This window comes from Canis aureus, chromosome 3, assembly GCF_053574225.1.
Source record: "Canis aureus isolate CA01 chromosome 3, VMU_Caureus_v.1.0, whole genome shotgun sequence".
Taxonomy (NCBI): domain Eukaryota; kingdom Metazoa; phylum Chordata; class Mammalia; order Carnivora; family Canidae; genus Canis; species Canis aureus.
Genome location: NC_135613.1, coordinates 17,856,785 through 17,869,691, shown reverse-complemented (window position 1 = coordinate 17,869,691; position 12,907 = coordinate 17,856,785). Strand labels below are relative to the sequence as shown.

The window sequence follows — 12,907 nt, the reverse complement described above, 5'->3', positions numbered from 1 at the left end:
CTCATTACTGTGATGATTTTTACTGCCATTGGTGCCGTGTTACTGCCATAGTACTACAGTATCATGACCGCCGCCACCATCCTCACTAGGCCATTACTAACATTCCACTGTTATTGCTATGATAATACTGTAGCATTATTACTATTGTCATCACTGTTATTGCACATCACTACCATTATTGCAATTATCATTACTCATTACTACAACAATCACTCGTATTCTTGCTGCTGCTCTTACTACTAAGCCTAAGCTAGAGGGCCTGCTGGCGGGGTGAGTCCTGTGGATATTTGGACAGCCGTCAGTTCCTTATCTTACTCTGTAATGCCAACTATCCTTCAGTTAGGCATCATTGTCACTGTTGTGCAGCTAATCACGGTGAAGCATGGGAGGTGAAAGCAGTTGCCCAAACTTTTTCGTGACACCCGTACAAAAGGCGCAACACCTTGGCACGCCTGGAACCCATTCCTGGCGCTGCTAGGGACACAGGCCTGGGAAGTTCTGGACGAAGGAGGCAGTCTTCTCTGGCTTTGGACATTGGAAGGTTAACTGATGCCTCATAGGCCGAGTATATTCCTCTGGAGCAGATACCCTGGTGCCAGCTAATGAAGCTTATGCGTTTCCCTTCAGGTATTGGAGGAGTCGAAATGCCTTGTTCGGAGCTTCCTAAAGTCTGTGCTTGAAGATGTGAACGAGAAAGAATGCCTCATGCTCAAGCAGCTCTGGAGCTCCTCCAAGGGCCTGGATTCCCTGTTCAGCTACCTGCAGGACAAAATTTACGAAGTCTGAAGAGCCCCAGCCCACCTGCTCCAGAGTTTGAGGGCACCTGACTTCCAGCTTTGCCCTGTGCTTCACACATCAGAGCACGGTGTGCGCCGGCTAAGGAGTTTTGTCAAGGTGTCTCTCTTGTGTCCATTTCCTCCTGTCCTTTGGTTGCTCTGCATTGGTTTGATTTTGTATAACAGATGGGAAACACAGCATACTCGGTCTCCCCCCTGCCCCCCACCCCTGCCCCTCCACTGGCCAGAGAGCTATTGAGGGCTATATCTTCCCAGGCCTCTGCCAGGTACCATCATCTTCTCCCCACTTGCTGAAATGCACCATCCCGGTCCAGGAAGGGGAAGACTAATTCTCCCCATCCTTCTGACTCAGGCTGTGTCTACACAGTGCCTCTGCTTTGGAGACTTGGCTGTATGGCTCTCTTTGGTTAGGTGCGGATCTGGTGACAGGGGACGGTCAATCTTAGGCAATTTCCAGACCGATGAGCAAAATGGTTGTGTAGAGCCAGCCTCAGTCTTCTCTCTGATGCAAATCTGTGTGACTTTTAGGGCTTGGTCTTAAAACCCAATTGAGTGATTTGCAAACCCAGATATTGTACGTTTAGGAATGTTTTGTTAAATATATATTTTTAAAACGATGTAAGTGGACATTCTGATAATTTATGTGTATTATATGTAAAGCTAGTTTTACAAAAACATGAACTACTAGGAAATTTTTTCTTTAATCAAACTTATTTAATTTATTTATTTTTGTTTATATATTATGATATCTGTCGTTGTCGCAGATATTATTTTCATACTGCCCTGGACCAAATCCCATACAAGGTTCATGCCGTTTGGTGCATTCTAGCAATGAACCACACAGAAATAAAAGTCAGAGAGATGTAAATGGAAGGATCCCTGTGGATAAAAGGAATAGCTCTGCACCAGATCCTCTTCGGTAAAACAGTTTTCAGCTCTAATAATTGAATACCTGTTCTTAGGAGAAATTATAGGAGTGTTATCTCTTCACTCTGCTGCCTTGAAGGAGATAAAAGGGCTTCTAGCCTGAATGATACTGAGACATACCCAGCCCCTAATTTGTGACGTCAGGAAGAGCTAATAGGCCCTGCCTAGCCATTGCATATTGTCTACAGTGAGCCTTTTTTCTCTGGGGCAAATGACTGAACTTGGATTTCAGAGTCCCATTTCTTCGATGTGGACAGCATTATCTGGTTTTGGCCTTCCAGGGGAAGTGGGGGAAGAGCTCCTGCTCTGTTGAGCTGTCGGTAGGTCTGAATCATTTTGTGTCTAGAAGCCCAAATGATCTATCTTTTTTCTAGTTGTTTACTTACATCAGGGAGAAATAACCAGGGATGAGGTCTCCTGTCCCAGGATGGGGACCCCAACATCTGAATTTCGACCATCATCCCAAAGTCCGTGGATCAGCTAGCTGCAGAGAAGGGGCAGGGGTTGGTTTGGGTTTGGGTTGGTGAGAGAGGTAGATCTCAAGTTTGGAGCAGAGAAATGACGTGTTCTACACAAGGCTTGACTGCTCTGTGGGTCAGTCAGATTCTCAGAGTGGGGGAGTTTCCATGTCCATCATGCCCCCTGAGTATTCTCAGAGTCTCCTTTGCCTCCCTCATCTTTTCTTTTTGTCTGTGGTCAGCAGCCTGCCTTGGCCCTTGCTGGAGACAGTGAGTGGAGCAGTGAGCTCTGTGCACGGTGCAGGGAGGAGAGGCAGGCTGAGAACATGGAGGCCTGTTGCTATAGTTTTCTGTCTCCCTTGTGTATTAAGAACAGGTTGAGTGTCTACACTGTGGCCAGAGATATCTTCCTGTGAAGTTCATCTGGACACCATCCCTAAGATGGCCTTGGCTCCCTCCTTACGAGTTCTCCCATGATCTTAGGAGGGATCTCACCTTCTCCCTTCTTCTTGAGTCTATGTCATCTTGTCCCTGGAGCTGGCAGGGGACAGCCACCTTGGTTGAATCCAGCCAGAGAAAGATGGAATTCAAGTCCAGTGTCCTCTGCTCGGTCCGTGTGGGATCCTGCGGGAACTGAAGCTCTAGGTCGTTGGGGATTACTGTAGGGAAACACTTGGCTTTTGCCCAGATGCCTGCAAGTCCCATTTCCACTTGAGTTTTGTCTCTTCCTTTGAGAAAGCAGATGTAGGCTTTCCCGGAGCCCTGGACAGACCGTATTCTTGTGTGTGGTAGCAGATAATCTCTTCACCACTGCTAAGTCCTCTAAAGATAGAGCCCCGTGCCTTCTGTGTACTTTCTGGGGCAGACAGGTTTCCCATCTACTTATCTATAGAAGCCATAGAAGCAATTGGGGATGGCAAAGGATGTTTGGAAGTTCAATGTCTATCTCTCTGTTCTCTGCTGAAAGGACCTAAAATGTTTTAGCTTTGGATCACAGGTCCAAACTTCTAAATGTTGGAAGGATCTCTGATGATAGGGTAAGAACGTGAAACCATTACTAGGGTGGAATTCCTGCTGTTAATTTGTAGGTTCTGGGTATAACAGGAAGTGTTTTAAAAGATGGTCGTGTTTTGGTTGTTTCTATCCAGTCCGCTCAAGGAGGATGTTCCACAAATGGGACAAAGGTCAGTTAAATCTGCTTGCTGCAGGGTAGACTGCACTGCTGAGTTCTCCACTTTCTGAATAGTTGTTTTGACAATATGGTGATGAAGTCCAGGGAACTTCTAGCAAAGTGACCTGAGATGGAACGTGCCAGACCTTTGGATGTATCAGGGTTTATCCTCCAAGCTTTCTTAAGACAGGGGGCTCAGGTTTTCAGTTTTATCTTTGGTCATAACACCTTCTCTCTACCCGTCGGATCCTTTCTCCCCTCTCTTTACCCTGCTTTCCCTCAAGCCCACCCTATGTCTGTCCCTTCCCAAAGCCTAAGCAGGTCTTTGAGCAACTGCCCGATCCTGACAGTCCACACCCAGACTTAACCTTGGGATTGGAAGAACCACTGTGGGTGGGAAGTGAGGGTACTGCTTCAGTCAAGGAAACTTGTAGGTTACCCACCCTTTGCCACGCTGTGACCCATGCTTTAGAATTCCCCTTCCTCCTCCACTCCAGCCCCAGACGATTAGCACACAGCATCTTTTAAGTGGAGCCACTGGAGTTAGCAGTCCTGTTCCAAGAGGGCTTTGTGCAAACTTTGCCAAGGTGGTCAGAGCTCCTCACCATTCGGAAACCACACACTAATGCTGATGTACCCACGTGTCCCTTCCTGCTTTTAAATAATAATTTCTGTAGGCAGAAACCATCAAGCTTACCCTCTAAGAATGGAATTGGGTAACTGAGAAGGTGGTAGAGAATTGATTTAAAATGTTAGACTTGTTCAGTATAGATTAAACTAGGAAATGTTCTCTCTGAAGCATAACAATATGTTTCTTCCGTATGAAGTTTAGTATTGAGGATGAAAAATAATGATCAAAATGGACTCTGATCAATACAACTGTAGCTCCAAATATCCACACTAAAAAAATATATAAAAAAAAAGCCTTGACTGAATGCTGAATTGCATTTCCCATTAATTGTTGGTTTAAAAGATTTTGTAAACTTTTTTAATTTGAAATTGAGTCACATTCATGCAATTTTCCAATCTAGTTTCTGTGGAAATTTTTTAAAGAGAAACAGAAACATCTTCAAATCTTCCTAAGTGAATATTTAAAATGCAGAATTGCTTCTCTTCTGTGTTTCTGTATTCAGACACTTAGATCTGTTGTACATATTAGTTTAGACACTCTCACTAATATACACAGTATTTAAGACTCTAAATGAGATTTCTTAAGTATTTTATTTTATTCTCTGTAAATGGTTTTGTATAATCTTTAAAAATCTACACTTTGCCTTTGTAGATATTTAAGGGAAACCATTTGGGGGTTGTCTTGCATGTATATTTTTGTTGTAGATAAGTGTTGCTCAGTTATTTCTGCAAATTTTGGTTGAAATGCTTACAGACTTTAATACAGTATATATTTTCAGAATATAAACTTTTATATTTCTGTGGTAAGTTAGGATATGCGTTTTAGGCAATCTTTTCCATTAACATCACTTGTTCTTTCAAAAAATAACATACTGGTTTGGTGCCAATGGTTTTATTTTATTTTTTCATTAGAATCTACTGCTCTTCTATTATTGGAGAGCAGGTTAATTTTCTTTTTCTCAGAGTAATTGAGTTTGAAGTATAATTTGAAAATGTATTGAATTTGTGGATAAGCCTTACCATTAGGATCAGTAAATTTTCCAACCTTTGCAACTACATATGTAGTTTAGGACCTCCCCATAAAGTCTCACTGTGTGGCAGTTGATGGAGTCTGTGAACAGAGCCTTAAGCTTGTTGCAAAAAAAAAAAAAAAGAAAAAAGAAAAAAAAAAAGATAAAAAGGGTAATACGGGTTGTTGTTTCTTCCAAGCAATGTAAGCCATATTGATAGACTCAATGCAGTCTGTAAATCATGGCTAATCTGAAGAGTTTGGTTGAGCTGATGGCGGCAGGGGCCAGAGAGGCAGCTTGGTGATTGTCTTTGGCCATACGAATGGACCAAGGACAGTTTTTCCGGAGCCACCTTTGTACTATTCACATGGTTTAGACATGGTCACAGGGAGGGCTGCTGGTCCATCATTTGTTCTGTATAAATGGCATTTCCTGCTCCTGACCTTGGTGGTTGACCCTAGGTCCCTTTTGGATGACCTGGAACCATCCAGCCTGGCTGAGGTCAGCACTCCTTGAGAGGTGTTAACAAAGTTTACATGTGAGTCTTACTGTGTAGACAATCTGAAGTCAATTTCAGTTACGTAATCAGCATTCCCATGTGTCCTGAGTGTCTTATCAATGAACTATATGTGTTAAGCCATACTTAAACCTGAGTTTAGCAGGGCAAAGGCAAACTAGATGAAGAACATCACATTAGCTGAGTCCGTTCACCCAGGGCTGTTTTAGTGGAGTATAAGTCATGGAGCTCATTGGTGGTGCATCCACTGTGTCTGGGATTTAATAAAACTACCTAGAATTTGGACTTACATTTTTAAAAAATTGTGATTCTTTTCAGTTGGCCACACTTCCCTAGCTGCCAACTGATTCTCCTTACTAAGGCTTTAAAGATGCCTGGAGATGAGGGCTATCATCTGGCCAACGTCAAGTTATCGAGTGCATCTCTAGTAAGTGTTCTACCAACAGGATGGAGATTTGCCTCCAACGTTTGCAGTTTGTGAGGCAGTCCAAAGAACTGACATCTGACCCGAAGCCTCAGCGCAGGTGTCTGTCTGGATTGACCATGCCTCACTGGCCCAGCACCTGACCTGATGCTGGAGCTGGCTCATTTAGGGGACTTCAGGAAGTCTGGAGGTTGTAGAGTGTTCCATCTGGTACTAAATTTGTCCCTGTGCCATTAGTCCCAGCTGGAAGTCATTTGCTGATGTCCATGTTGACAGGATTGTGAAAATATTGCCTTTCATAAAACCAAGGACCAAAGAATTCCATTATTCCAACAAAGCACGTGTTTCATAGACTAGGCACATCCAGACAGAGGTGTGCATGCTTTATGGCACAGAAAAGCAGCTCACTTCCACCAACCTGGCTGGCTGTGCAGAGGGATTTGTTTTCACCTTGAGAAGGCTCTGAAGATGAGTTTCTCGGATTGAAACTCGCTATCTCAGGTGGGTGTTTCTGCTGTGCAGTCCCAGCCTTTATCCATATCATAAAAGATGGAGGTCTGGCATTCTTCCAGGTGATCTGACCAGTGTAGACTGTTCTATCTGAGTAGGGACCCCAGTGTGAGGTTTTTTTAAAAAAAAAAATATGTCTACACTGAGCAGCATCCTGCAGTTGCTAAATTTCCACCTGCTTTTGTTTTTCATTGACCCATTCCAATTCCTGTTTGGCATGAGAAGAATTTCCCTCAATTCTCACACCAAGGGATGCTCCATTTTTCATTCATGATGAAGTCACCAATCCATTAACTGGTTGAGAATTGATTGATGCTGAAGAAGTGGTATTCTAGTGGTAAGGCTTATTACCAAACTTCTGATAATGAAGCAGGCTACCAAAAACTTATCCAGCCCACCCTAGGAGTGTTTGGATTTGATTGTGGGTGTCGCACACACACACCAAAATCCAAGGAGACCTTTGCAAATTAGGCTACTTGTTTTATTTTGCCAGGTTATCATGGGAGAGTCTTTAACTAGTTCTGAATATTTGTAAGTATGAGTACTTCATAGAATTATAAAGCAGGTACAGCTGACCCTTTCTCACTGCGTTGTAAATATTTCCCGAGACTGGGTGCAGTACTGAGGGATAATAATCTTCTGACTTATCAAATGCTGACTGTCTAGAGCAAATTGTACACTCTCTTTGTGAATGGTCCTGTAACGTGTATGAACACATTTCTGGGTGCCTTAGAAGTTGTATTTTTCATGTGTGCTAATATGCAGTATTTATACATTGTGAGAAGCTGCTTTGAATAAAAAGGTTGAAACTTCGTCTGCATTTGCTTGTGTCCACAAAACTCACAGACCTGTGGTTTCTGAACAGAGAAGTTTCTGGGCCCCCAGGGGGTTGAAACACTGATGCTTATAGCGGTATCAGGGTTCCTGGCTTGAGGCTTCAGTGGTTCAGGCTGGTAGCCACTGGGCAGCAACAGTTTGACATCAGAGGACAGTAGAATGGGGGGGGGGTGACCCACAGATGATTTTTCAGGGGGGTGGATATGAGCATTCATCCCTTCCCTGGTATGTGTGGAAGGTTACTCGCACAGGTTGCCTCCTCACCAAACATGAACCCCCTCAGACCTTGATCTTGCGCAACCCCAGCTGACTAACCCCAGTGTTTTTCACTGCAAAATTGTGTAAAATCCTTCCACACACACACAGTCTTGTTGTTTCAGTCATCTCAACCTGGCTCTTAGGAGGGGTATGCTGGGGGGAGGGGTGGCAGCTGGCCTCCAATGCCTGGCTCTAGTGACATCATGGGGTAGACAGGTTTTTTTTTTGGGGGGTGGGGTTCATGGCAACGGCCCTGTGAAAGGAATTTGCACAAGGTCAACGTCTAACTCTCCGTCCATCCAGCAGCAGTATTGAGCCTCCTGTGTCCTGCACAGAGACTAGATGGCAGAGATTTCTCAGACAGTCTCTGTCACAAAGGGGCTTGGGATCTAGGAATGTGGGAAAGGTGGGTGATCCTGCCGTGATTCTCAAACTGTCCACAGCTCAGTACCGGACAGAATGCCTTTCAGCCCGATTGTCAAGACCCTTAGGGTCAAGGACCTGGTGCACTGGTGATTGTTCATTTTCCCCCGGGTCACCTCTCCATCCTGGATCCAGTGGAGCCCAGGACCTTCCCTCTGCTGGCCTTCCCACCCTTTTTCTTTCTCTTTATTTCTGGTGTCAGCATCATCACCCTTGTTCTGTGTGCCTCTTTGCCCTTTCTGAAAGGTCCGGACTCCAGCCTAAGTGGTCAACCTGGAAAGACCTTTACGTGGCCCTTTGTGGCCCTTCAGTAACCTGGATGAGGCCTGTTGGATGTTCCAAGCATGACATCTATGAGACAAACCTTGTTCCTTTGGCTGTCTCTCACAGGCTAACTTTGATGTGACATTCTGCTCAAGAGCCGCTTCACCAACAGTGAAAGGAAATAAAGAACAGAGACCAGGCTGGGACTCACATCTGGTCAGACATCAATAGGGGCAATTTAATGATTCACCAGTGTAACGAATAAGCAGGAACAGTAATCCCAAAAGGATCTTTATTTTCTCACTGTCCCTTTAAGTTTGGTTGATGGGTAGTTCTAATCCTAGACGAAAATACAAGTGGGCTGGAGGAACTTTCTGGTAAGTAATAGTTTCTTAAAGTCACTCACACAGTCTCAATTCAGTAATTATGAGGATGGGGAGATGGGCAAAATAGGGGAAAGAGATTAAGAGGTAAAAACTTAACAAATATAAACTATACAAATATAAGATAAATCGGGGCACCCGGGTGGCTCAGTTGATTAAGCCTCCAACTCTTGATTTTTGGCTCAGGTCGTGATCTCAGCGTCATGAGATCAAGCCCCACATCAGGCTCGAAGCTGGGTATGGAGCCTGCTTAGGATTCTCTATCTCCATCTCCCTTGGCCCCTCCCCGACTCTCATGTGCACGTGCTCTCTCTCAAAAAAAAAATTAAAAAATAAATCATGGGGCTGAAAAGTATAGCACAGGGAATGTAGTCAAATGGCATTGTGATAACTGCAGTGACAGATGGTGACTAGGCTTATGGTGAGCATTGCATAATGTACATAACTGTGGAATCATCATGTTATACACCTGAAACTAATATAATATACATAAACTATACTTGAATTTTAAAAATGGCCATGTTCCAGTTAAGAATCAATGTTTTTGACTTCCTTCAAGGTGAAGGCTCCACTTATCCTTGCTGAGCCTCACTGCCTTTTCTGGTTGTATTGGGGGAAAGCAGGAAAGATCATACAAGGACCAAATGGTGCTGATGGGGGGGTTCTCATTCTCTGGGCCTCACAGATATTTATAGCTGACTGTCTCTCACAGGGGACTCCTATGGGTTTCTTGACAGCCTCCTTCAGTTGATGGTGGCCAGTTTCTTATAAATGCCAAATCATACCGTTGGTCCCTCTTCAGCCCCTAGGAGTCTGGTTCCATTGTCAATTCCTCCAGATGAAATCTCTTGGCCCCTTTAGAGCAAGACAGTCCCCAACCCAGCTCTTTGCCCTTCCTTGACCACAAGTGGCTCATGGGGGCATCTTCTACCCAAGCAGGTATGGGGCGGGGGGGGTTACACAAGAATTCCTGAACATCGGTGACTGCCTCACTGGTGGAGTAGCTGGTCAACATAGGTCTCTTGTCTACAGAATTTTTCAGGCCTGAGTCAGATGCCAATCCACTGTGTCCCCTAAGTTTTAGGGGGTGCATGTAAATCTCTGACTGAAGCCCCATTGATTTCAGATAAAAGGGGAGTCCTCCTCATTTAATTTCCCAGCATATGCATGTCACAGTGGATAGAATTTCAAAGAAACTCTTACAAACCCTTCTTAGTAAATGTTAGATGCATTATACCTGTAAACTATTCAGGCTCTTGTAAATGGTGATTTCAACATGTTGGTGAGCCTTTGTATGGGAAGCATATGCGGTAGGACCTTACGAGTTGTGATAGGGACTCCAACTTTCCCTGTAAGTGAGATGGGAGCTGTCAGAGATCTGGAAAGAAGTGACCTGGACTGACTTTTGCATTAACAGATTTGCTCTATGACAACAGGCAAAAGTGAGGTGAGGGCAAGGAGGCCAGTTGGAGACTTGCAATTGTCCATCTGCCCTTAAGGAAGGCTTGAATCAGGGGCGGAGCAGTTGAGGTGGTAAAGGAGTGAAGGAGTGATGTCCTGAGCTTCTTTTTAAGGCAGACCAAGATATGTTGGTGGTTGTGGAGTCAGAGAAAGAGATCAGAGTCAAGGGCAAGCATGAGATCGGGGGCCATGAACAGCTGAGAGCTGGTATGCCCCTGACTGAGGCAGGTAGAGCTCTGGGCTTTGGGAGAACAGGTCTGAGTGGGGAATCCCAGGAGCTCTGCTGAGACCTGGTGTCGTGTGCACAGGTTGTTTGACCTTGCTCAGCCTTTGAGGATTACAGTTGTGCCTGTCTCATAGGGTTTTTTTAAAGGATTAAATCACATTTATACACACATTCACACATATATATTTGTATTCTATATGAGATTTATTTAAATATATAAATGACATTAATAAATAAAATTAGGTTGTATATATAATATTTAAAACAGTCGTTGGCACATATCCTTTTTAATGATTACATGAGATTTGCATAAGAGATTTATATATAAAAATCATATAAATGTAGTATTTAAAACACTTGCTAAAAAAAAAATAAAACACTTGCTAATATATAGTCACTAATTAATGATTACATGAGATTCTTATATTTAGGCAAGATTTTATATATATGATTTATATAAATGAAATATATATAATTTTTAGGACAGTTATTGGCAGATGATTTAATGATTTACAAATGATTTAATGTGACATATATATGTGTGATATTTTATATATGTAAAAGCCATACAAATATATGAAAAATATAAATGAAATTATGTACATACATAAATGAGATTTTATCTAAATATAAAACGTTCTGAAAAGTTGTTGGTACATAGTCACTCTGTGTGATGAAATGAGCTTTACATATATGTATGAGATTATTTATGTGTTAGATTGTTTGAAATATGAGATCAGCTGAATAGATACCCACATACATACCCCCCTCCCCCCACGCACACACATATTTCCGGGACCACTCCTGGCACAGCATTGCTGCTGAGTCAGTAGTAGCCATATTAGTACTTTTTTGTCAACTGCCATGCCAAGAGGCTGGGGGGCACCAGTCAGGGAACTCAGTGAAGATGTGTTCTGGTACGAGCATATGCAGGCCTGGGCCCAGGAGAAAGTTGACAGGATGGGTCAAGTCCCTCTGGTGTCTCAGATGAGAACTTGTCTCTGCTGGTAGCCATGGAGAAACTCCCTGGCTGTGACACCTGACACGTCCTCCTCCTTACTGGCCCCCATGTCCTTGTCTGTGTGTGTGGCTCACGCTGCCTCTCTCAGGGTTGTGAGGATTAAATGCTAGCTCGTGTGAGATCTGGTGCGCCTTCCCGCAGGGCTTCCATTGAGTGACCCCATCAGAAACTCTTGGATTCTGAGGTTTCCAGGGAGGTCTGTACTTCTCATCCTGCAGATTCCTTCCTGGAAATGCAGATGGGGTGGCACTGGACCAGAGATGGACTGTGAGCCTTTCTAAGCTGGGGTGAGAATGAGAGCCCTTGGGACACTGAGCCAAGTGGAGAAGTCAGCATCCAGGAGGGGACAGGCCTGATTGCAGGGCACCAAGCCGGAGTGGTTGGCCTAGAGCCAACGCCCAGTGACAGAATGGGCAACAGGGATACCAGTCACTGTGGGAGGTTCAGGAGGGAGGCAGGGTGGGGAACTCTGTGCACTTTCATGGGACAACTGCCATCTTGCCCAAGGATGGGGAGGAGACCATCCCGGACATCAGGTGGGTGAGAAGCACCAGTGTGTGCATGAATCAACAATTCCTCCAGGACTGTCAATTTGTAAGAAACGTGGGGAGATTTTGCTGAGAAGCAATTGCAGAGATCAAAGGGAATAATGTTAGAGAGTCTTCAGCTGTGGAGAGAGCATGATTTGAAGTCGGACAACCTTGAGATTGAGATGTCTCATTTGGTTTCAGTGAATGACTAGTCTTGATTTTCTAATCTGTACAGTGGACACAGTAATTCCTATCACAGGTATCCTGAGGCTTATGTGAGCTAAAGGCAGAAGGTGCCTGGAAGAAGGGAGCAGGTGTGTCCCCTAAATGTTGATTCTCTGACCTCCACCTTTTCCCCTTTCTCATAAAAGCAATGGAAACCTGGTTAAGAATAGGGTAGGGGGGTATAGGGCCAACTGGGAGGCAGAGATGTTCCTTAGGACTCATCAGAGACTGACATCCAAGCTATGTAATTTGAGAAGTGCCAGGAGACCCCACTCACTTGGGAAATCCCCCAGCCAGATGGTGACTTGGGGGTTACTTGGGGGTTGTAACTTAATAACCTCCTGGATTAAGGGCCTTAGAAATGATGTGTGGCTGTAGGATTGTCAGGGTCCACAGGTTCAGCCCCCCTGTGCGGAGGATCACACACATAAGCGCTTCTTGAGCACTTGGGGACATGCCAGCTGGGTGAGGGTGGGGAAGGCTGGTCCTTGAGATTTTCTACCTATTGTTGAACACAGAGCCCTAGGCTTTGCCAAGACAGATGGCAAATGAGCTGTCTCGAGGTGGCAGGGGACCTGATGGGTCCTAGCCTCATGGCACACTCGGTGTCTCAAGATGCCACCTGTTTAGACACACTTGTTCACGCTCACTTCCAAATAGAGGCATGTGAGCTGCTCTCATAGCCACTTGGATAATAACAAGCAGTTACTGATAAAGAGGAAAAAATTCAGACATTGTGGGCCATTTCCTGGAGGAATAGATCTGTGCTTGATGATTATTTTTTTCTTTAAGAAATCCTGCGGTTGTGTCTTTAAGATGATGTATACCCTTGGCC

General features: G+C 44.4%; 1 protein-coding gene across 3 annotated transcripts in view; it reads left to right on the top strand.

Moving 5' to 3' along the window:
• CDYL2 (chromodomain Y like 2) overlaps positions 1–7,256 on the top strand; it is a 195,355-nt gene extending 188,099 nt beyond the window's left edge. For all 3 annotated transcript variants that reach the window (XM_077890933.1, XM_077890932.1, XM_077890931.1), the window contains exon 7: positions 628–7,256. In XM_077890933.1, the coding sequence (XP_077747059.1) occupies positions 628–786 (159 nt within the window). In that variant the 3' untranslated portion in view covers positions 787–7,256. The remainder of the gene's footprint in view (positions 1–627) is intronic.
• The last annotated feature ends 5,651 nt before the right edge of the window (positions 7,257–12,907 follow it).